At 39.5% G+C, this 25,846-nt stretch overlaps 2 protein-coding genes across 2 annotated transcripts; one reads left to right on the top strand and one right to left on the bottom strand.

Moving 5' to 3' along the window:
- Positions 1–2,539: 2,539 nt before the first annotated feature.
- On the bottom strand, positions 2,540–18,085 carry lbhl (LBH regulator of WNT signaling pathway, like). Its single transcript, XM_036150009.1, has 4 exons — positions 17,506–18,085; positions 9,306–9,381; positions 6,906–7,194; positions 2,540–3,342 (listed from the first exon to the last, which is right to left on the bottom strand). The coding sequence occupies exons 1-4, from the start codon at positions 17,526–17,528 to the stop codon at positions 3,272–3,274; spliced, it is 459 nt and encodes a 152-aa protein (XP_036005902.1). The 5' UTR covers positions 17,529–18,085; the 3' UTR covers positions 2,540–3,271.
- A 2,544-nt stretch (positions 18,086–20,629) lies between these two features.
- Positions 20,630–25,510, top strand: polr2i (RNA polymerase II subunit I). Its single transcript, XM_012850139.3, has 6 exons — positions 20,630–20,769; positions 20,908–20,962; positions 21,287–21,360; positions 22,072–22,146; positions 24,780–24,831; positions 25,180–25,510. The coding sequence occupies exons 1-6, from the start codon at positions 20,708–20,710 to the stop codon at positions 25,240–25,242; spliced, it is 381 nt and encodes a 126-aa protein (XP_012705593.1). The 5' UTR covers positions 20,630–20,707; the 3' UTR covers positions 25,243–25,510.
- Positions 25,511–25,846: the final 336 nt, after the last annotated feature.

The raw sequence follows: 25,846 nt of genomic DNA on the forward strand, positions 1-25,846 counted from the left end.
CCATTCTTTATGTTTCCCTGTTAGATTCAGTTCTCCTCCTACCCCTGCCAGTTCATTGCCCTTCCTCTCCTTTTGCCTAATTGCTTTACTCGACTCAGCTGTGTGATCTACTGCACCTGCTGTTCCTTCCATCTCCTCCCCTAAGTAGCACGCCAGTTTCATCAGCATGTTCTCCATCACACTACCCTGTTTTGGTTTCCATCTTTCCGTGTTCCTGGTTCTTTTCATTCCTCCCATCATGTAAGCCTTCATTATTCTAAAAAAAAATCACTCACCTGCTTCCTGGCTCTTGTCTGCACTTCAGTCCTGTACCACAAACCAGACAGTTTCAGGCATGTTGATGAATATTCAGGAAGTGGAAATGGTTAAAGCACTGCAAAATGTGTATAAGTTGGCGTGTAATTGGTTACAGAGATATAATTTTTGCTGGAAACTCAGTGTAACAAGGAAAACAAATTATTATTTTTCTTTATTTCATGTAATTTCGTCTCACCCTTTTGTCTGTCTTGTGTGTTTTAAAACATAATCCACATGCAAAAAAAACCTACAGCTTCATTGGGTATTGTATGTTTTGGGTTCTTTTTGGAAAATGCCTTCTTCCCCCTCAAGTTATTGTACTTCATCATCTGTACCATGCTTCTGTTTCTTCTCATTTCTGCTATGACACAGTTCCTTTGAAGCGGAATTTTATAATTTCCTGACCATACGCCAAGAACAAGAAGTTTTGGTTACATATCCAAACGAATTCGACATTATTTCGCTTTATTTTTTTAGTGTTGAAATATATTTTAGTTGATCGTTTTGCTCGAAAAAGAAAAAAAAACTGGGTATTTTGCAACTTAAAGCACCTTTCCTGTGGAGGGTTGTTAGAAAGGGATCCAACTATATATGGCCTAGTCCCCACATAGCCAACTATCAGGGAAATTATACATTTTACGGTTAGGCCTTTCATCCACACATAAACGACGTTTTACATTCCTAAAAACAAATGATTTTGAAAAATATATTATATTATGTTGTATTATATTATATTATATTATATTATATTATATTGACTTGGCCATACAGTGAAGTAAACATTTAATGCTGTCAAAGAGGTGCTGTTTTGTACATTGTTGCTGTGATTGTCTGTGAACAATATTAGTCTAATCAATGTTAATTTGCACAAATTCACTAACCTTCAGCATCTCTGGTCGTTTATTTCCAACTGATGTGGCAAGCACAGTATTTCCTGTTTTCACCTCAGTATCAATATTTCAAAGTAAAAGCATACATGGAACATTATAAACATTACAGTTGGTTCAGAGGCCTTTTATTTGTCTGTTTTTACAAGCACAGCTGCTCCGATTATGGAAGCGATTGTGTCCTAATAAACTAATGAAAATAATATTGGGACACATTCACTTCCATACTCTAGTGCCTTTGAGGTGCAAATCAGAAAATTTGGCATTTGGAGGCCAGTTGTTTTACACAGGCACAACATCGCTCTTATTTTGAAGGATTCTGACTGGCCGGTTTTAGCTTTAGCTTACAAGACCCCCATGAGTCTAGCATGTTTACAACAACAGTCATTGGTGAATTTACTCGAGTTTGTGTGGATGAAATCCTTAAAAAAGGGATTCTGTATATACGGTTTAATTTTTAATTAATGATGCGGGGAAGATATTCGGTTTTATAAATACCCGACTACGTGTGTACAAGGCCTTCGTTTCAAAACAGAACACTTTTATTCAGTGCTTTTCTGGTCCTAGTCACTTAACAACTTAAAAACTACAAATTTCACCTGCTGGGGACTGCTGAAAGCATTTTATTTTGTATTTTTTGTTTGATGTGGACACTTTTAAACAGTACATTTAATGATAATACTACATATCAAGCTGAAAAAACGTTTATGTGTTATACATGTGTATGGTTTTTAGAGCAAAATTTCCCACTGTGAAAATCATGATTTGTTTCACATATGTTTTATTGTCGAAACTAGTGTTGCGCCGATGCCATTTTTTGGCCCCGATACCGATACCCGATACCTGGCTGTGCAGTATTGGCCAATACCGATACCATCTGTTTGAAATAGATGTGTGTGTGTATATATGAAGAACTGCATCCTACTTAGGGTAGTAGAACTTTTTATTGCCTACCTGGAATGAGTGACAATAGTTGAATAAACTTTTGGCTCTCAAAGGCCAAAATAGTGCAACTTTCATGAACTTATATAACATGTTTAATACTAGTGGGGAGAGAGAAGGCTGCGTTCAAGTGACATACGTTTAGAAAAGGATCTTTTGTAGCAACGTGAAGCAGATGAGGAAAAACATTAAAGAGGAGAAACATTTTGCCACAGGTTTCACATTTGAAAAATTTATGACATGTTGTTTTGGCTTTGCGTTTTGCTTTCGTCACATGTGGAACCTGTGAACTTTGTGTTTCTCTGTTAATGGGGAGTATTGTCTCTGAATCCTGGCCTTAAGTAGAAGAACATTGACATTTAGAACAAGAGAACAGAGAGTAATAAAGTACTAAATATGACACAAACCACCTCTTTGACATAGGAGAACAAATACTTTATTGTTAAGTATTTAAAACAATAATGTATATTTATCCATGTTTTCCATATATACAAATAATTTCAGAGCTTAACCTGTTGTTGTTTTTTTGGGTTGTTTTTTTTTTTTATTTTTTTTTTTTGCTGCTCTAAGTAAATCTGCCTTTTATAAAGAAAAACAGACCTCAAAGTCCTGTACAGTTCATAGTTATTTGGGCCATTTGCGTGTACCTAGTTTTACATTGATTTACTACAGACTATATACTGAAGGAATAAGCATATCAATGTTTCAGCAAAACTACCCACACATGAAAGCAAAAGGAGTAGAACTTGAATAAAACAGTGTTGCAGCGTCAGGTTTTTTTTTTTTTTTTTTTTTTTTTTCGTGGGTGGTGGAAACTTTGAGAATGTGGATCATGAAAAATTAAATGAAACAAAAACCTATGTCAGCAAAATGTGGCCCTGAAGTAATTTTATTCTAAATCTGGACATTTATGCAGCTTGTGCGATCCTGTTCCTGGATCAGAAAATGTCCAAATAAGTGATTACAACACTGGCCCAAAATGTCCCGGTTGCCATGTTGGTTTCTGCTACTTCTTTTTAAATATAACACTTATTTTTGACGTGTTTACTGCTATGTAGTGTTTTTTTTTGTTTTTTTCATCCTAACAGTTATTGCAACAGTTCTTTTCGGCATGTTTCTTCACAGGGTAAGCAGAGGTGATGAGCTCAGTTGAAGGTGGGGGCACTGTTGGGAGGAAGTGTCGGGGTGTCGTCTCTGAATGCATCAGACTGAAGATCTACAGAAAAACACAACAATGATATCAAGGTTTAGAGAGTGAGCAATGTCAAACTTTACACAATAACATTTAGAGAGTTTGCATGCCCTCTGCATGCATGCATGGGTTCTCCCCCTGTGCTCTGGCTGAGGGATTGGCTTTGCAGCAATCACTTCTCCCGGATGAGAATGTGGAAACAGTGGGCAGTTGATTTCAATGCGTCTTTAAGGTTGCATCAATCCCTCACACTGAGCGTGCAGGTGGGATTCCTGTCAAGTAAGCAGGAGTTCAAAACTAGTTTTTTTAAACTACTGAGAGCAGAAAGTTAGATGATTTTTTATTTAGCTTTGTAAGAAAGATTTAAAAGTGCCATTGGAGTTAGGAATTTGTTCTTTCTGTGTAACTTTTATTCTTTAAACACATATTTCTCAAAATATCTAAACAAATGATGGATTGCAAACCCTACAAACGGATGGATGGATGGATGGATGGATGGATGGATGGATGGATGGATGGATGGATGGATGGATGGATGGATGGATGGATGGATGTATGGATGCATGGATGCATGGATGGATGGATGGATGGATGATGGATGGATGGATGGATGGATGGATGGATGGATGGATGGATGGATGGATGGATGGATGGATGGATGGAGTTTGTGTGATATCATACTTACACCCTTTGTTGTTGCTGGCTGAATGATGTTGTGTCTGCACACATTTGTCATCTCACTTAGTCTCAAGCTGACCTTGATACGTTACATGACATTTTGGGTGTGGGCAAGAAAAGTTCCTTAAATACACCCATTGCCAAATGTAGGGAGCATAAACTTTAGATTTATTGACATGATGCCTCCATTCAACAATTTTCAAAAGGAAGCAGCTGTTTTATTTTTTTTCCCTTGAAGGTGTAGGGTTATTAGAAAAAACACATAGAATGAAGTGTCATGTGAAGACACATTTCAGCTTTTCGTGGTGTGAAGGTTGTCGGCACACTTCCTTTTCTAATTGTGCTTCACTGCAAAATATTGCATAATTGTTGCTTAACTGTGTGAGGGGACACACAGCTTTTCAAAAACATGGAGAGATAGAGGAATGTAGCAATGTGACACGCAACTTCTCCTTCAACGGTACACCACTCTTATCAGGCTCGTTGGAATCATTTCATCCATTAAGATCTTCATGTTTGCTTTATTGTGATTTTATCTTATGCTAGGTTTTCTCAAAGCTTTCAATCTTAAAGCCAATATTTCTTGTGTTGAGCAAGAGTTATTGTCTGGTTGCTCAGAGTTTCAAGAAATTAAGATATTCAGCTATAGTTCATGAGAACTTGTTGCTTCATGTTCATAAACTATGGTTTTAAACACATAAAAAGGAGATTAGATCAATTTTTATGGGTTTACCTTAAAAAACAAGATAAGTAAAACTTTCACCAAACTTGGGTTTTTAAAGCTTATTTAATTTACGAGCTCTGTGTGAAAAGGAATAAATCTGTGGGAAATCTAAAATGACTTATTTCCACAAAATAATAAAAGGACAATTTTAAGCATTTTTTATTAAACTTATATTTTAAATACACTCTGATGACCATGTTTTACACAATTTGGGTAAGTCCGGATAATGACGACGTCAAAGCTTTGTGAGATCCTGATGGGTTCATCATGGAAAAATCTAAAGAAAATTAGCCAAGACATCAGGAAGAGTCTTGGGGACCTCTACGGGTCTCGTTCATCCTGTGGTTAAACTTCAAAATGCCTAAAGTTGCCACATTTATCTATTCATGAGTGAGTAGAATAGGGGAATTATTGCATAATATAATAACAAACGGAAACGTCCCGAACCCATTCAGGAAGGAGGTAGGTTCTGTTTTCCAGAAATTACCAAGTTTTGCTGTGAAGTATTTGTATTGACCTTGGACAAAAGCTAATGGCCTTCTGAAGATGCTGGCTTAAGGTGGCAAGAGAGTCATTTTCCAGAGTGAAAGAAGCCCTGCAACAATATGGACTGAGGCGCCTGTCAGTGAAGAAGAAGCCATCACTCCAAAATAAACAGAAAGTTTAGATTAAAGCTGACAAATAAATGTTCAACTTTAGAGACATCAAGAATCTTTATTGTCATTATGTATTGCCATAATTAAATGTAGCTGACACACCAGCCCACAATGCACATAGCTTCCACATAACACGCAGACACTTTTTTCCCCAAAAAATTAGGTTGTTGCACCAACAGCACTTCCTCATAAGCTTCAAGGGTGCAAATAGCGTGCAAACATTTCTTTATTTTTATTTTTTGTCATAATGGCCATTATTACATTTAGAGGAAACAGGGGGAAGCTTGCACAGGTTGGAACACCATCTGATCTTCATGATGCGTGGGATTTATTTTGCAGGACAGACTGGAGCACTTCCCTGATGAGGTGACGTCTTGTGGAAATATTAAAACAATGCCTCAAGACATCTGCTAGGAAGTAAAACGCTTGTTCATTTCTACCAAATGAACAATTACACTTAGAATAAAGCCAATTTAGTCACAACGCAGCTTCGGAACATCAAAGTCCATGTTTTGGTGCGGTCATTACAAAGTGAAAATCTGACTGAGGTCCACCAGTTGTACCAGTTTAAAAGCAATGCTACTTAACAGTTACCTGACTCCGCCAGATAGATTTGCTCCGCATATCCATCTGGAAACCTTCCGTTGAAGTAATTTTGGGAAGGGGCGAAAATACTGGTCAGCTGATTGGCCGATGTTGGTGATAGACGGGCCAAATAAACCAATCAGATTCGTCGTCGCTCTGTTACGAGCGACGACGAAAACACAACCACAAGCCAAGCTACTCTTGCTGCTGCAGGTAAAGGCTCGTTAGCTCAGCAAAGAAATACTCTGTAATTCCGATAAAACTTGCTCGATAGCCACGCTAACGCTAGTTTCATCGGCTGAAGCCGCCATGTTGTTTAGACTGAACTGACGCGCTTCCCGTTGCGTCACACCTCAACCCGCCTCAAAGCCAACGCTGATTGGACGTTCGTTTGGTGAACGGCTCCAAATTTTCTTCAACGGAGGGTATCCAGACTGATCTGCGAGTGAAACCTTGAAACCTCGCGAGATCAGGATGGTCTCACGAGGCTAACTTAACAGGCTAACTAAATGTATGTAAACTTTTGAAACTGAAGTAAGATTACAGATTTTTTTTATAATAAATTAAATATGCGTTCAACAACAGAAAGAAAAGTGATGTTTGAAAACAACATTTAAACTGAGTGATTTAATGTTAATATGGCATAATAGTTGTTAAAAATAAAATTCAGCTAATGCTTTAAGTGTCTAACAAACGGTGCTTTTTATTCACTCCCAAAGAATAACCTTGTTCTAGCCTATATTAATAAAGGTTAAATTCTGGTTTTGTTTCATTTCTGTAAAGCCTGATTTTTCCTCTAAAACATGTCATTTTTCATTGTGAAGCTAAACCTAAAAATGTGTTGGTTCCAGCGGATAATGTCAACATATTCCCAAAACATCAAATTTTACTTTTGTCAAAGTATAAAAGTAAGTTCAAAACTCAGGGAAGGTCCAGCAGCTCACCAAGGAGTGTCAGGCCTGGCTGCTGCTGCAGTATTATTGACGTCTCCTCCTCCTCCTCTTCGTCTCCCCAGTCGGCGATGTTGGCTGGGGGGAAACACTGCTCCAGGAACAGGTCCTCCTCATCATCTTCTGCCTCGATGTTCTCAGGAGGCCAGCGCAGCTCGCCGCTCTCCACCTCGCTCACTTCTGTGGGCTCCACCACGATGGAGGGGAGACGCTCCTTGTCCCGGTTCGGACTGTTCAGAGAAGCCTCCGGGCCCAGGACAATCTCCACCGGGTCAGGGAAGATCTGGAGGAAGAGGTGGTTCAGAACTGAAAGGATGAGGAATCGTGCATTCAAACCTTTTCATTTTCAGGGTTTTTTTTGACAAATATTACCACAGATTTGGAAAAACAAACATGACCAATATGACACCTGTTGCATATTTGTCTTTTGTGTAGTACAATTGTGGGGTAATGGAGCTTGAAGGATCATCTGAAAATTTAAACATGAAATTTGATTTTTGAGGAAAATTTCCTCACACTGCAAATGACCATCAAGACAGCAATTGATGCAAGTCGATGCAAATTCATGTGGGTGTGGTTGAAAACAAGATCTTTCAATTGCATTTCCAGTCACAATGTTACAGAAAACCCAGATTTTAAGTAGCCTCCAATGAATTAAGACTTATTTCAGTCTTTTGATCCCAGCGCTCATAATTACCAGCGCTTCGTTGGTTTCAGGTTACGTATGTGGCTATTTTAAGACTGCTATGTTCCACTCTTTTTTTTTTTTAAATGACCCTTTAATACTAACTGGCACAGACCAATGTCCTAATGGGTTCTTATTTCTAAAGTTTAAAAAAATTATGTAGTCAAAGAGCTTTTACAGCTGCTTTGGACAAAAACAGCCTCCATGAAAGTTTTCAGTGTGGTTTCCATACAGCCTATTCTCTTCTCCAGTGGCACAGTGATCCAGGAGAATGTTCTTTTCTGCTCATGTCAGGCCTGCCACAAGCTTTTGATATGGTTCACCATCAATTTCAAATCCTTTTTCTGCAGCTGCTTCTAAGTTCAGATCTCCCTCTTCTTCCCTCGCTTGTGGTGTGCCAAAAGGTTCCATCCTAAGGTTTCGGTTCTGTCAGCATCTCCTTGAGCTCCTTTTGGGAAAGTCATTTGCTCGGCCTGTTTGCTTTCACATTTACATCTGACATTTACATTTCGCATGTGATCTATATAACTTGTAACAAAGCCACGCGTGGCGATCGTTGCTCCCATTGGACAGAAATGACTCAGGCGGGACTTAGCACAGACACGGAAATTTACGAAAACAAGCATTGGAAGTCGTGCGTGCTGCATTGCTGTTGTGCATGTTTGTGCTGTTGTTACAGCCACAGACAAGAGCAGCTCATGTAACGCAGGTTTTGCAACATTATGTTTCTGGTTTTGAAGCGACGCCGACTGTGTCCTGCAAACCGAAGGAGAGCAGGCGCTCCGTGTTCCCTAATCCACAGAATCAGTATCAGTTTTATTCACCAGGTATGTTGTACACTTACAGGGACTTTTACTCCGGATTGTACAATGCTCGCAGTGTAATAAACAACTAAAAAAGTGGTAGGCAGTGGACAGGTGGTTGAATAGAGGCAGAGTTACTGGGCTTTGGCGTACAGTGCTCTGTAGCGCCTACCAGAGGGGAGAAGATGGACATGTCGTGGCCGTGGTGAGATGGATCGGCAGTGATGTTTCTTGCCCATTTCCTGACTTTGGAAATGTCGAGGTGCTGGATGGGGGTCAGGTTGCCAGCGATGATCTTTTCTGCAGTCCTGACTGTCCGTTGCGGTCTGGCCCGGTCCGTTATGGCCGCAGATCCAAAACAGACAGTGATGGATGAGCAGAGGACAATGGTAGCAGCGTTGGCAATGCTAAGTGCTTATTTTTGCCAGATGTCCTGCAACGGTGGCTCGTTAAGTCCAAAAGAGACATATGTAAATTGTACTTGGGATGGATCAAGACCGGTTTGTATTCGGAGCAGAAGCAAACCACAGCACAGTCCATTTACAAGCGGACTGATACCGCCTCAAAAAATAGGTCTTGGTCTGGTTGGTTGGTCCAGACCAGGGTTCGCTTTTCTCTTTTCATACGTTCAGCTGTTTAAAGCTTTAAATGGACCAGAATGTGTTTCCCTGATTGATGCGGACCTTTTCTGCAGGTGTGAACACATTCCAGCCAACTCTGCGCAAATGGGGAAAACCTGTGGTCTTTAATGAGCAAAAGAGCTATCATTTAAGTTTTGTCTCTTTTCAGAATGTTGTATAAAACTGACCATGTTCCATGTCATAGTCATGCAAAATGAGGAACTATTCTGACATGTGACCACACTGACTTAAAATAAGTTGGTTACAGCATGATGACTGAGCCCACCTGGAATGGCAGTCTTTGGTCCTTCTTCTGCATATCTTCACAGTTTGGGTCATGGCCACTCATCTCCTCCATACCCCTGCAGAGTGCAATTAAAGTAAGGGAGATAAGGGAAAGTTTTAAGCTTGCAAGTATTGCAAAACGTCTTTGCAACGTGTGGAAAAATATATTTAGAGCTCTTAAAAACCTGATAGGTTATGGTAATGGTTTCTGAACAGTTTTTTTCCAAAATAATGTGAATACAGAATCTCAGAATGATGGCTGCATTATGCTGGTGAGTATTCCCAGTCATCCAGGACATTGCAAATCCTAAAAGGTTTAAAAATCAAAACATGGGTTCTTTTGTTGTATTTGAAAACGTTTCACTCTTCTTCCGAACAGCTTTCTCAAGTCAACGCTTTCTCCCTCTCTGGCTTTTCCTCTCTAGCCTTCCCTTTGGAGGAAAAGCCAAATGTTTTCAAATACAAGAACTGAAATCTGGTTGTTATGGGTTTTTTTTTTTTTACCCTTTTTTGGGTGACATTATTCACTCTCATTTCATGTTTTTATTTGAAAAGTCAGCAAATTTGCAGCAGTTCCCAGTATATTTGTTCTATTTATAACTGTGATTGAAAGAAGAAAATTGAGAAGTCTCTGGAGAAACTTGGCCAAAGTCATTTGGCATTCTCCACGTGACCATGTTCCACGTGACTATGTGCCACGCTGCGCCTCAGCATTAAAGCTGACTTACAGCCGAGTCACAGCATCCAGCATCCCCGCCTTTTGATTGGCTCAGAGATTTCCTGTCCTACATCTCTTTGCCCAATGCTGGTGTGCAAACACGACGCACCCCAAACGCACACAAACTAAAACCCATTCTTTTCTGCAGATTAATGCAGAGTTCAAACTGGGTTGGAAACTAAAATGGATTATATTCTGCACTTTTCCGCCCATATTTAATTTTCTGGCTAGGTATCAGCCTGAGCGAATGCCCAGTTTGAGTTTGGGAAGCCTCTGCATTAATAATGGGCTGAGTTTTCATTAATCGGTAACATGGGTGAGTTTGTGCATTTGTTGCCAGCAGAATGGCTGATGGGAAGGACTAAGGATTTGTCTCTTGATCCTCTGTTTATTCCTCTCTCCTGCCCCCCATTTTCACCATGCTTCTTGTTTTGTTTGTTCCCTATAAGAACCAATCAGCGTGTGATGCCTGGGCCACTGATCCAATCTGCTATATCTTACGCTTTCCACTTAAAAACGGTGCTGTCAGTGATAATAAAGCTATAGAGATATTGTGTGAATTTGTCCATGAAATGTTGCACTGTAAGATTTTTCTTTGAGAATAGGAGGATGTCAAAAAGGGGAAGGTTGTTGTTTACTTGTGTGGGCTGCTTCTTAGTACACCGCTGGGTCCTGTAAAACCAGGGCTTGAGGTTTTCTTGACCAAGTGTTTTAACACATGAGCAAAAGTTGCATTTGTGTTTAGTCTTTATGTGATTTGGTTCAAAGTTCAAATGCTTGCTTCAGATTGAAAATGAAGCCTTGCATTTGCAGAAACTGTTTAAGTGATGGAAATAAATTAAAAATAAATTAAAAATAACCTCTTTATGATTTCCATAGAAAGTACTCTTTTCATGATGTGCATATGTAGATAATAGGAAATATATACAGTACAGTGCCTTCCAAAAGTATTCATATCCCTGTAACTTTTCCCCGTTCTGACATACTATGACGACATGCCACAAAGTATTATTTTGTAGATAAAATAATATGTGGACGTTAGCTCTGGCTGCATGTTTTAGATTTTTATACGGCTGGAAGGTAAACTTCTGCCTCGTTCTCAGTCCCTCTCTAAGAGATTTTCTTCCAGAACTGCACTTTATTTTGCTCCCGCTTTCCTCTCTAATGAGAATTTAAGAGAATCAAGAACCTTATATTGTCACCATGTGTTACAATAGTGAAATCTCCTTTGAGACTGACACCAACTTAGGATGTACACGGATAACATAACACATAGTTTTTATAGGTTTTGTTTGTTTGTTTTTTTACACACAAAAAAAAGCAGTCCCACACCATGACGTTGCCATCACCTTGTGTCACTTTGGGGACAGCATGACCAGAGTAATGTGCAAAACTGGTTCATTTTCATCAGTCACAGCCAGTCAGCGTCAGATCATCTGTTCGCCTTGTAGGAGTTTGATCCCAGTGCTTGTGTGCACCGCCTGCCTGTCCTGTGTTCTTGTGCGTAACCTCTGCTCGACCTGCCCTCACTGGAGTCTCATCAGCTTCTGGTTCTGGTCACAACCTGGACTGTCTCTGGGTTTTTTATTATTATTACTATGTGTAGGCCTTTAGACTGTTCTTCATTATTCTGCTGGAACTGTTCAGCCATCATATCCACATTTTGTTTTTATTTTACAATAAACCTTTTGATACACACTGCTGTTAGAGGGTTTTTTTATTATTCTCTACATGTTTTATTTTATTTACTATGTTTATTGCTTTTATCATGTATTTACTCGTTACTATTAAAAATGTTTTAAGGTTTGAGTTTATTCAGACATCAAAGTGTTGTTTCATTTAACTGATATCTCTCTCCTATGTTAGAGAGTAAAGCCTGGTGCAAGAAACAGCCTCACCATAAATGTTGATTGTTTTTGTAAAGCTCCATCTTATCTGTGATGAATTGCACCCAGCCATCCTCCCTTTCCTGTTCACTGAATGTTCAATTGTCAGGGTTGTTCTGTATACCTGAAACTGCTAGTTTTTGACGTCAAAGGTCACACTAAAGTATGTTTCCCCCTTCCTTAAGCTCTGCAAATGTAACTAGGGCCCTCCCTCTTTGAGATAATAAAAGTAAGGAAGCAAGCAGAGTTGATGCCAAAACAGCAGAGAGATGTAATGGAATTCATCTCTCTGCTGTTCTCCTTGCAAGAATAGATCTGACCCTGTTGTCTCTCTTCTTTGTGTTGTTTAATGAATGTTTTAGGTGTTTGAACCTGACAGGTGCATTACAGGTTGACAGTTAACCTGTCAACAAAGTCCCACCTGAGAAGAATGGATGATGGACTGAACAGTGGTCAGTGAGATGTCCAAAGCAAGGTATCATTTGTTAGAACTTAACCCCGCTGTGAACCTGTCTCTGTGCTCCTTGGTCTTTATGATCCGGAGTCCTAATCCTGAAGCTCTCAAGCAAACCTCTGCAGGCTTCACAGAACAGCTGTATTTACACTGAGACTGAATTAATCACACGTAGAGTCTATTTACTAATTAGCTGACTTCCAAAAGCAGTTGATGACACTGGATATTATTAAGAGGTATTTTGGGAAAAACATATGAAAACAATGCATTGCTTTCCTTCTAGCTATGTGCTACTTTATGCTGTCGTAAAATCACTATAAAAAACATACAATTTTATGGTAGTGTGACAAAACGATGGAGGAGGGATCGCCAACCTTTTTGAAACTGAGAGCTACTTCGCTGACGTTGTGTCATACGAAGGGCTACCAGTACTGAGCTTTGAACCAGAGGAGTCAGAGTTCACCTTAACTTTATGTGAAATAAGTACATTTTTCATGCTTTGTTATAGATATTGTGTGAATAAACAGGAAGAGTAATGTAATAAAATAAAGTTTTAGATGCAACCCACTGGTGGATTGGGCTTTTTTATAGAACTGGCTCGCGGGTGCTACATGTGGTCCTCGGGGGCTACATGGTGCCTGTGGGCACCGTGTTGGGGACCCCTGCTATAGATGTTGATGGGTATCCATATTTTTGCAAGGCCAAGTGTTATTTCTAGCATAAAAAAACAGTAGTTCCTATTTTAGAGCATCTATAAAAATCCACCTTGGCTGGAGAGAAAATAGTTGAGAAGATTACTTTGTTTCTTTTTATTTATTTATCTGTTTATTGCATGAGACTGTTCCCTTTGTGAACATGTGCAACAATATTTATTGTTCATTATAAGTAATGCACAAACACTGAGCCAGTTTGCACAATGGGCAAAACGAGGACACCGTGTTCTCATGCAAACAGGATCAGCTTTGGGAGGATGCTATCATGTTTGACCCACTTGTGAACGTGCACAGCTTTGCAATTCAATTTCTGATACTGTGCCGTTGACAAGTCTCCCAGGCTAAGCTGTTTGTGTGCCACCTGGGATGGAAACTTTCAGCAGCTATTATGATGAAGGAGCTTAACCTCTGTGTAATCCCTCGCATGAATCATTGTTTTAACATTGATTCAGCTCAGTCAACAGTCACTCTCATTTTTTCTGTTTTTTTTTTTTTTTAATGGATTGCACTGCTTTTGACTGAATCCATCCACAAAATCGGGTTGTACCTTTTCACGACAAACAAGAAAACACACTAAATGGTAGATATCTGTTGTGAAGACAGAGTATCAGTGAGAAACATCACTGAATGTCAAATCTGCTCCATCGTTCAGGGCATTGAACTCGATGTAAAAGATAAAGAGCAGTAATGTAATTGACATCTATTAGTCTGCAAAGGGTTACAAAACCATTTCTAAGGCTTTGTTGATCAAATGAGCCACAATAAGAGCAGACATCCACAACTGAAGAAAATCTGGAATTTGGATATAACCTTCCCAGAGCAGGTGGCCTATGGAAATTAATGGAAGAGCACGTCGACAGTAGAGGTCACAAAAGAACCCAGACCAATTAAAACACTGTCTCGGGTTCAGTGTTGATGATTTAACAATAAGAGACTCGACAGAAAGGATGAAAACCACTGGAGTATAAAAATCTGTCTCCCATTTTCCAAAGGACATGCTGTTCTGTGGGCTGAAGAGACCAAAGTAGAACATTTTGGAAGGTGTGCATCGCATTACGTGTGGGGTTAAACTAACTAGCTCCTGCTAGCTTTAAAAATATATATTTTGCTTTTCTAATTCAGAACCTGGACAACTTAAAATAATTTATAGAACTATGAATTCTTCTTTCTGGCAGAAAATCCTGAAAATGTCCAGCTGTTAGTGCATGATCTTAAAGAAACTCTTGCAAACTTAAGTTGTGCAGCAGAACAACAGTCCAAGTCTAGCACTCAGTGGCTAAAAAACATTAAGATGTTGAAATGGCCAGAACACCTCACCACCTTACTCCTATTGAAATGCTGCTGCATCAACTTAAACTGGCCATTCAAACACGAGATTTGTTCGTTCAGGCATTAAAAGCCCCACTGCCTCTTATTGCAAATGCATGATGGCAGTCTTTGCCTCTTAGAATAGCACAACCAGTTAGTTTGTTTGGGAGGTGATTACTTTTCTATTTAGAGCTGGTTGGCTTGGCCTGCACAGTAATAAATGAAATCAAATGTTAAAAAAAAACTTCATTGTGTATTCAGTCACACTATATTTGTTTGATTCTGAAAGTGGTTTGGTGATCAGAAACATACATAGTTGTGAAAGAAAAACAGAAAAACGGTAAGATTAAATGTCAGATGGCAAAACCAGTTCTTTTTTCTGATCTGCTCTAATCTGAAAAGACAAAGTAGACCACAACCTGGAGAGGAACTCATGTTTCTTGACTGCATGCTCCTGTTACACAGAAGCTGAAATCAGCCTTTATGAAACTCTGAGGGAACATTGCAACAGTCCATTTCTCTTCTTCCTGTGAATCAACAACCTTTATAAACTTGTATAGGTGATTTCTTTACTATTAACTAAAGTTATACTTAGGAAGTGATCTGACAGAGCCAGATGTTAACCTGTCAATAATGTAGCAGCTCAGAGGCTAGTCTAGAAAGACTCATGTAAATGGTTCAGTGATTTGGTTGTTCCGTTCTGCCTTGGTAATTTGGACAATGAAATGGGTGGCAGTTTTCCCAAATGATATCCCCTTGTCAATACGTATTCAGTGTGTTAAAAAATAATATCGTTTGAGTGCAATCGTAGAAGAGCGAGGATCTTCATTCAAGCCCATCTGCATGGCTCTGGTGGTAGACGTGAGATTTTATCCCTAGAAGAAATCTTGTGAAAGCTTAACATAGTGCAGAGAGTGATGGAAGATCTGAAGAACAGCAGTGTGGTACAGGATGTTATTATTCTGGCCCCACTGTCTGCAGCTCTTCTTTTCATCCCCCTGAACTCTGCAGTCAAGCTTATCTGATGCACCTGTGACGCTCCCCCCAATGGCAACGCCATCCCGCCCATTCCGTTCACCCGCTGATCTGCCATTAGGACCCACTGCAATGAATGGATGAGTCCACTTAAATTAACATAACCTATTAAGTAGTTAGCACAAGCTATTGCTATATTCAGCACTGACTCAGTGTCCAAAAGATTGCTCACAAAGTCAATATAAACAGAAAATATTTAATATAGTGTTTTAATTCAGTGTAGATTTTGTCATCTAGGCTAAATTCTTTGTCACCGATGGAGACTATAATTACTGCCTTTGTTTTTTCAACATTATACATAGTCACTTTAACCAATTTTTGGGTGGAAACCTAACCCCCGGCTAAACTTTACCAAGGGCTCACAAGGAGAGTAGCTCGGAGGTGTTGGGGATCCATAAAGTAGTTTGGATGTTTGCAAAAACAAAGAAAAGTTATAGCCTAAGCCTTTTTTAAGGGTTGATGTGGCCCTGGGCAAGGCACATAATGCAAAATTGAATGAATGTGTTGACAGTGATGCAGGAGATAGAGAGTTTGTCTTGCAATTGGTGGTTGCCGGTTCGATCCCCTGCTCTGACCATCTCAGTTGTTGTGTCCTTGGGCAAGACACTTCACCCGAATTGCCTACTGGCGGGGATCAGAGGGCCCGGTGGCCCTGATGTATGGCAGTCTGGCTTTTGTTAGTCTGCCCCAGGGCAGCTGTGGCTACTAACATAGCTCACCACTGCCAGGGGGTGAATGAATGATTATAATGTAAAGCGCTTGGGGGTCGTCCGACTAGTTAAAGCGCTGTACAAGCCATTTACCATAGTGTAAATCACTTTGAGTGGTTGTGCGATTAGAAAGACACTATATGTATTCAGTCCATTTATTTCTATGAGGTGGTTTCATTTGCTGAATTTTCATGTCAATAATGAGTTTTGAAGAAAATTATCATTTTTAGACAGCACACATACAACAATTATTTCATCCAGAGTTGTAGTTGTTTATTCACTCTCTGGTCTTTTTGTTGTGCTTTTCAGTGGGTTTTTATAGAGCGCTGTAGTTTTCACTATGTTTTACGTATGTTTCTCTGTGCTTCTTATATTGTTTTTGCAGTTGGTGTACGATTGTGGGTGTGTAGGACGTCTCTAATTCAGCGGAAAGTGAAATTAGAAAAATAATCTAAACATGCAGCGAACATAAGAATGACGGCAACTTGTTGAACCAGATTTTTATCTTGTGTGTTTCTTGTAAAGTGCAGAAGCTCAAATTGGTTCCCCTGTTTTCTTCATGTGGCATTTCACAACCTATTCACCCTTAAATGAAACATGCATGTTCCGGAATTTTAACACTTTGTTGGTCAAATGTCTAAAGCTTTACAGATGCAGAGTTTGAAAACTGTCTGTCCTTTGCTAAATTTTATGTGTACATTTTTAAAACATGTTAATTTTTGGCAGTTTTCAAGCTATAAATATTTCGATTCTGTTCAATTCTGTTTATTTTTGCAGTAACTTTTCACAACAAATTTCTTCTCTGGGCACTTTACAAGGATTATTATTATTTTTATTTGATCGAATTATATGGACGGATCCCAAGTCAAATACATACATTCCAAATTGATCCCTGTCACCAAATAATGGCATCATGTTCAGTTTATATTCTAAATTGGTCATAACGACTTCCAGGAAATCCTGCAGATTGCATCAAGTCAGTGACTTGCAGCATTCACTCCTCTTGTACAAGCATATTCGTATTTGCACTTTTAAAATATGTGTCTATATGTCATCATAAATGGAAAATCCCCGTGCCCCTACAGATACTGTTTATTTCAAAGGAAAAATGTAAAACTTCTACATGGGACTTTTCAGCATGGTTTTATCAGCTAACTTTTTTCTCTCACCACTCTGGTTCTAGCTGAACTTGAATTGTTTTATTCATTTTTTTTTTTTTTTTGATTGATTGATTGATTATTTTTTTGCATAATTATATCTCTATGATTCCTCATTTAATTTTAGACCTGTACATATAATATACCAGCAGCTAACATAGTCACTTATTATTAATTAGGGCTTAATTTGTGTCTGAAACAAACATAAGTGGCTTCCTACCCTTCCTTAGCAGTCAGGTGCATGTCTTGTCCTTCTTGGCACAGTTCCACAGTCGTGAAGCTTGGCTCCTCCACGGTGAGCAAAGGCGACACCTGAGGGAGTGCAAGAGGGGGTATGCAGCTCCCACAGCATTCCCCCCCTGCTGTCCTCTCACAGGAGCCTGTGGCCTCCAGAGCGAAGCCTGGAAGAAGTTGGGCTTCCAAACCTTTTGGGAATACCAGGAGCTCAATGGAAGATCAGGGTGGGGTTGAGTGAGTGGTCTTGCTTGGTCGGTCACGATAGCCCTTTGCTACTCTGGTCCAGGTCAATTTGTCGTCCCATCTGCCCACATGTGCTGCCCTCTCTCCCGTGTCCAACTTTCCTTCCTTCTGGTTCTCTCTCTCTCTCTCTCTTTCTGTGTCTCTGGATGTTTCCCTTTTCCTCCCCACCGACTGCAAGGCTTTGCAGCAGAGAAGGATTACCGTCTCTTTCGATTACAGAGGCTGTTGGGTGACGTCAGTCTAGCTTGGTCAACCCGAGTTGCCGCACTGGGTCACTCGTACATCTGCAAAGCAAGGCCGCACAACGGGCTCAAGGCCGCGCCGCAGATTGACACAACAGGGACAAACAAGATGGAGCTTTGCACGATTTATTATGAGTCTTTGGCTCTTTCTTATCCATCTGTCCATCATTGTCATGACTCTCTCTCTCTCTCCCTCTCTCTCTCACTCCGTTGCCAACTTTGCATCCCTCCATCTGTGGATTTAGATTTGGCCGATTCATGGAATTAGCTCAGGGGATCAAGGGCTCAGGCGTGGGGAGGGGAGGGGATATGTATATATATATAACAGGCGGCAACTGTTGCTAAATAGGCAGAGCACGACAAACTGCAACGAGTAATCCCATCTGTAGGCTAAGTCGGTGGACTGTAAGCAGAACAAAGACAGAGCAGCATAAAAGGTGTTCTTCCTCTCTTAAACCTGAATGACCTTTTTTAGTTGTGAAAACCAAGAAAAATGTCCTGCAAATAAGACCTTGCTACTATCTTGCAATGTTTTTTTCTTTTTTTCCTTTTACATATTACCAAAAAACAGTTTATATATTTATAGCTTGTGCCTGTATGCTCTGAGCACTGTAACTGAGTTAAAATTCCTTGACCGTGCGCGCAATCATGGCAAAATAAATCTGATTCTGATTCCCGTTCTAAGTGTGCAGATCGGATTTGCCACTATGGTGGTAATCAGTAAATTAGAAAATGAAGGTCATTTGTCAGATTAAAAATATCTTTTTGAAGAAAAAAAAACTGCCTTTAAGCAGGTATTAACCATCATTTTAATTTGGGCAAAAATGATGCATTAAAATCTTTGTTTTATCATTGGTCTGATGTAATATTCTAATCTTCTAATCTCAAACGTTTTGATGACTCTGCCATAGTGAGCCTCATCAGTGGGATGACTCGGAGAGACAGACAGGTGATGCAGAGCTTTGTAGACTGGTGCCAGCAGAACCATCTCCTGTGAACTACAGGAAATAGAAAGGAGCTGGTGGTGGACTTTCACACGCACAGACCCACCCCATTGATACCAGTCAATATCTAGGAAACAGATTTTTGAGATACCGGACTCTTATAAGTACCTGGGTGCTCACCTTAGCAATAAACTGGACTGGAGTCACAACACAGATACTCTTTACAGGAAGGGTCAGAGCAGACTACCTGCTGCGAATGCTGAGAAGGCTTTGCACTCTTTTGGAGTGCAAAGCGCTTTACACATAGTCAGCGTAGCAAGCCATATTTGGGACAATACACTAGAGTGCCCATTTCCACACTTAATAGATATCAATATTTATTCATCCCTACCTTCATCAGATTAATAAATAAGGTAGGCATATAGTATCTGGATGTATGAAGGCTTTTTTGAAGATTTGTTTGTTATTGGAACACATGTGGTCTGGTGCATTTTAAGTTTTCTTATTTTTATTAAGCAATAAATGTTTTTATTTCGGCATTTACTGTGGTGTAATGTGCAAAATGTGTATTTCATGTGCAAAATGTGTATTTCATGTTTATTTATTGTATTTTATGGTAGCAATTTTATCTATTCTTTTTTAACACACGTAGTCCAAGACAAATTTGCTCTACGAGAACAATAAAGTATAATCTAATCTAACCTAATCTAATCAACACCAGTCTTTAAAAGGATTTCATCGCTTCAGATGTCAGGGCAACAGGTAGACAACTTGTGATGTGTTTGAAATTAGTGGGGTTAAAGGTCTGGTTGAATATGTATTGATTTAGGTTTGCATTTATGATATATGCGATATCCAGCGTTTTTCATTCAATTCACCCTTGTTTTTAATATCTTATTGCATCTGTATGCCCGTTGTTGTTGTTTTATGGTTTTCTGCTAAAGGTATGAGTAAAAATGATACGCAAGCGCGATGATCATTGCTCATCATTTGGACATTTTTCACAAAACAATCCTAAACACGTGAATCAATTCTCAAACTTTGCTTGATGTTTATCGTTCTCCGTCCAGCGGGAGGCGCTGTTACGGAAACAGTCACCCTGCTCTGCACAGACGTAGCGCCTGTTAAATAACACACTATTCAAAATAGGGAAACATGTGTCAGGTAAATGTGAATATTGTGGACAAGACGAAACAGTAGAACATGTAGTGATGTATTGTAAGAAGTATGAAGAAGAAAGAAGGAATTTGGTTAGAGACCTTGATGTGGATTCTGCAGAAAAATAAAAAAACTAAATATCATCAATTTTTATTTTAATATTTGATAATAAAATAAATAATTAGTATTTGTAAATTAATATTATAAATAAAGATATAGAAATATAAGTATTTTTTAGGGCCATTCTGATCCACACTCCTTACCAGTTGGTGGCGGTAATGCACACCGAAAAGATGTTTGCCATCCGCCAATAAACGCAAGAAGAAGAAAAAGAATTTGATAAAACGGATTTAGTTTATTTTTTTATTTTTTATTTATTTTTTTATTTATTTTTTTTATTATTTATAGTAGTAGGATATTAGAGTAGGTCATCCCGATTCACACTCCATTTCAGTCGGTGGCGGTAATGCACCAAAAGTTGTTTGCCAACCGCCATAAAACAATAGAAGAAGAAGAAGAAGAAAAAGAAGAAGAAGAAGAAGACGTATCGCATGTTGTCTAGATTTTCAGGTTGTTTCTTTTAATAAGTCCTTTTCAGATGGATTTAGAAAGTGCAACAAACGCGCCGGGATTTGTAGGCATACGGTTTTGTCAGGAATGGTGAGTTACATGCCGCAAAATCCATTATAGGAAGTGGAATCATCATGTTAGCTACTTGAAATGTTACCCAGTGGTGTGTTACATGATGGTGTTTCTGATCAACCACATAAAAATCACAGTTGTTCGTTCTTTTCTCAGTAATAACATGTTGTACCCAAAAGAAGACAAAGAGAACCGCATCCTGCTGTATGCGGTGAGTATTTAGCTCCTCGTTTTATGCTAGCATGCTGCGGGGAAGGGTAAACAAACACAGACTTTAGCAGTTTCTAATAGACTTGACCGCTTCTGCTAATAATAAACACGCATTGTTTTTAGGGGTATGGGCACTGAGGGAGTAAATAAATGAATGAACCTTCAACTAAGCCTAAGTGTACATTCAAATAACATGGATGCCAACTTAAATGAAATGTCTATTCGTCGCGTTTTTAATGATCGTAGAAGTGTGCTTTGAGTCGTCTTTTAGATTTTAGCCTGTTTTCACAACACGTTTTGTTTTTCTTTCTCACTGGACCTACAGTGTAGAAACTGCGACTATCAGCAGGAGGCTGACAACAGCTGCATCTACGTCAACAAGATCACCCACGAAGTTGAGTACGTAAACAAAGATGCTGTAACATCTGACATCTGTCTTTAAAGGTGTGCCCAGGTTACTCTGATAGCGTATCAGCACTCCTCATTCTTTAATCGGCACTGGTGTAGGTTTCCCCATCAGGTTTTTTTTTTTTACTTCTCTTAATTTGCTGTATGAAATAAAAAAACAATGGAAACCATACAGCTACTGAGTTATAGTCTCGTCACTTTTTATTAAGTTATAAACATTTCGGGCTCTGTTAACGCAGCAAATGATTGTCATCTGAGCCTCGATAGACGGACCCAGAGTTTTTCTTGTGGCAATCCTGAGATCTTTGTAGGTTTCCTTGGTCAGTGTAAAAAACATGGAGGAAAAACCTCTGGAATGACATTGTTTTTATACTCCTTTCAGAGTTTTATCAAGATAAGTTCTTCATTAGAAAATTATTTAGTATTGTTTTGCCTGTCTTTTCTGCATTCATTTAGAATATATTGTTTTCATGTATGAAATTGGCTTTACCAGTTTGAATTTGCTATAAAATTTCTAATTTACACATGACGATGCGCAAATGGATGGGGGAGCGTTGAAACAGATCTGATCTGTGCACGATTTCATCAAGCACAGATCAGATCTGTTTTTTGTCTCCAATATAATGCCACACAGGGTCTTATTTGCTTATGCACAAATCTTTCACTCGTGGTATGAAATGATTGATTGTCATTTCTCTTCAGTGAACTGACACAAATCATCGCTGATGTGGCCCAGGATCCGACGCTGCCAAGAACAGAGGATCACCCCTGTCCCAAGTGAGTACTCACCTTATCCACTTCATCTTTCTGTTGGAGGGATTGGAGGGATCGAGAGGGGTCGCCGGTGCCGATCTCCAGCTGTCAATGGGCGAGAGGCGGGTACACCGTGGACAGGTTGACAGTCCATCGCAGGGCAGAAATAGCCCAGTCTCTTGCCCAATTTACTGTGATATCACCGAGACCTGCTGCGCTAGGATAGCACAGGCAACAGGTGTCGTCGTGCCAAACGACTTATCTCCACCAGAATTTGTATCCCCTGCGTCGGGAGAGTGCTTGAAATCAATACAACTTTTAACCTCTAGCTTTGTGAAGTCTAAATATATTTAAACATCACATTCTAATAAAATGAAATTGATTTTTTTTTTTTAACTCCTAATACATTGTTCTATTTTTAAAAGTGGCATCTCGTTTTCTTAATATGGTTAATATCTCTATATGGTTCTTGGTTGATTTAAAATCTTATTAAATCTGATAATTTTGGCTGTACCTTTATTCAGTGTTCATTTGATCACACGTGAAATCCGCTTTATATGATCTATTCATGCGAGTCTAGCTACCAATAAAGAAAAACAAAGGAGGCAACCAAGTAAAGAGCTGTGATGGACTCAGGAAGGTGGATTTTTGGTTTAAGCAGACAGACAATGCGACAATCTAATAACATAAAGCTAATATTTTCGTGACACATCTGGAAATGACCACAGAGCCGTTTTCTATCCCAGAACGTGTTATACTGAGTGATCAATCGAGTTTTAACCGACATAGCAATCATTTATGATAGCACTAACAAGTGTTACATTTTAATTTTTTCACACTAACTGAACGATAATGTAACGACACCATTGCTATATTTCATCAAGAAAAGTAAAACATCTTCATTTCCACGCCTAATAGGTTGGAGATGAGGCGGAGTTGACTAGATTCATTCTTCCAGCTGAATGCGCTCCCGATGCAGGGGATATAAATTCTGGCGCAGATAAGCCGTTTGGCACAAAGACGCCTGTCGCCTGTGCTATCCTAGCACAGCAGGTCTTGGTGATATCACAGTGAATTGGACAAAAGTCTGAGATATTTCTGCCCTGCGATGGACTGGTGACCTGTCCAGGTTATACCCCGCCTCTCGCCCATTGACAGCTAGAGATAGACACTGGCATCCCTCACGAACCCAGCAGGGATAAGCGTGTTAGAAAATTATGGATGGACGGACGGACGGATGGATGGATGGACTGATGGTCTGGGCTATTTCTTTTTCCTCGCCATAAATATCTCTGCCAACTGGCACCAGAAAATGCTATTATTGGGCTTTCTTCGTCTGGAAACAAATGTTTACAACCCTTTACGGGCGCAGCCATGATGAAGTGGTTGAACGTGCTCAGCTGACAATACAGCGATCTGATTGGCTGCGCAGCAAAAATCGAATCACGTGACCTCTTGGACCGGAGCGCAACAGTTTAGATTTTTTATCGCCTATAACTTATTAATGTGCAAGTGAAAATGTGGGAACATTGGTGTTTTGAGATCACTGCTATGTGTAGCAACTTATCCAAGTACAAGAAAGTTTCCCCCTCACAATTCATACGAAAAGTCTCCCTACAGATTCTGGCCCACGGCCTAAAACCCCTGACAAACAGAGACAACGTCATGGTGGTAATAGGGAAGCACACAGCGTTAAATTAGGAGTTTTTGCTTTGTCTACCAACATAAAAGCAAAACAAAAACAGGGGGGAAAAATTCTAAACGAGTTGTGAATCATGTCAGTAAAGTTATTTCATGTTAACTACGGACAAATCGGTGTTAAATCCCAACTTAAAATGGCAAATCTCCCAAAACTTAAAATGCTTACTGCCGACTGCGCTAGATCTGATGCTGTCCTTACAGTAAAATTCTGTATTAGGAGTGCACATTTTAATTCAAATATTTAACACTTTGAGCAAAATTGGAGTCTGGTAACTGTTCATAAGTGACAACAAAATACTCCAAAATACTTACAAAATACTTATAACTGCCAGAAGTTGCAACATATCCATCCATCCATTTTCTGATCTGCTTTATCCCTCATGGGGTCTCGGGGGTGCTGGTGCCTATCTCCAGCGTTCACTGGGCGAGAGGCGGGGTACACCCTGGACAGGTCGCCAACACAGAGCAACACAGAGACAAACGGGTCAAACAACCATTATCACGCACACTCTCACACCTAAGGATAATTTAGAGAAGGCAATTAACCTAACAGTCATGTTTTTGGACTATGGTAGGAAGCCGGAGTGCCCGGAGAGAACCCACGCATGCACAGGGAGAACATGCAAACTCCATGCAGAAAGACCCAGGGTTGGATATCAACCCTGAACTTTCTTGCTGCAGTGCTACCCGCTGTGACACTGTGCAGCCCCGTTGCAACATATCCAAAACATAAATAACACATCAAACCCAGAGTTAAACTTTAGTTCCTTTGCTTTTATAAATGAAAAATATACATATTTGGCGTTTATTTTCCTGTTGCACAAAGATCAAGAATTATACGCTGCCCCCCTAAAGCCCTGATCTTTATGTCACACGATCCCATTAAAACATGGTGAGCAAGGTTTTGACAACAGCAGCTGGATTTTAACTTTTGCTTATTGCTTGTCACTTCCCAGATGTGGTCACAAGGAGGCGGTGTTCTTCCAGTCTCACAGTATGAAGGCTGAGGTAAGAATTGCCCATAAAAGAGGTCTTTCTCTGGCTGTCTCCACAGTGGATACTGTAGTCATATTTTAATCTTGTATGGTCAGCAGCAATATTAACTGTAGCATTGATGTTTTAGCACCAATTACACTTTAACCTGGAAAGTATGAGCTAATAGAAACCACAGGTCTACTCTTCTTCAGACACCCATTAGACTCAGGGGAGAGATATTTTACTGAATCAATTTGTGAATTTATGCAACAGAAACATTTGTATTTGTATGTATTTTTTTAGGTTTTAATTGAAGTCAACAATTATGAGTTCAAAGTGAATGCGTTTTTTTTTTGTCATTCTCTGTTTTGCTCCTCCCAGGATGCTATGCGTCTGTACTACGTGTGCACGGCCCCTCACTGTGGACACCGCTGGACAGAGTAGCAGCTGTTCGTCATCCAGATGTTGCTCCTGGCAGGTTTTTACTGCTAGCTTCTCAAAAGAGTCCTAAACAGTCCAAGTTGGAGCCAGATGGATTGTTTTTTCCATTAGCAGACCTGCTCTTTTGATATAACTGTTTTTTTAATTGACAACCACTCTTTGAACAGAACGTGTTCAGCAGTGGTCAGTTTCAGTCGGGTTTTGTTAGATTTGAAAAATGTATTTTTTTGTCAGGTATTGTTTGTATTAAAACTTTTTATTTAAAAAAAAATCCTCCAGTTTGTTTTCATTCCTGATGCTCTTTTTGTGCTTTTGTTTACAATTAAGATATTTTATTAGAAATATTAAACCCTGGGGTTCCAGCTCAGGTTAACTTCTTTATATGACGAAGAGGCAAAGGAAATGCAGCGCTGGTCAGAGGTTTACAAACACTCATCACCGGGGGGGATATTTGATAATACAAAAAAAAAAAAACTTTATTTCAAAAAGAATTTGTGGTACAAATTTGAATTTGTTTTAGATTTGATCTAATCCACACACAGTTAAAATTATACTGGCAGGCTCAGATATATACATACTCCCCACTCATATATGGATAAATGGCTCT

The sequence above is a fragment of the Fundulus heteroclitus genome, chromosome 18 (genome assembly GCF_011125445.2).
Source record: "Fundulus heteroclitus isolate FHET01 chromosome 18, MU-UCD_Fhet_4.1, whole genome shotgun sequence".
Lineage (NCBI taxonomy): Eukaryota > Metazoa > Chordata > Actinopteri > Cyprinodontiformes > Fundulidae > Fundulus > Fundulus heteroclitus.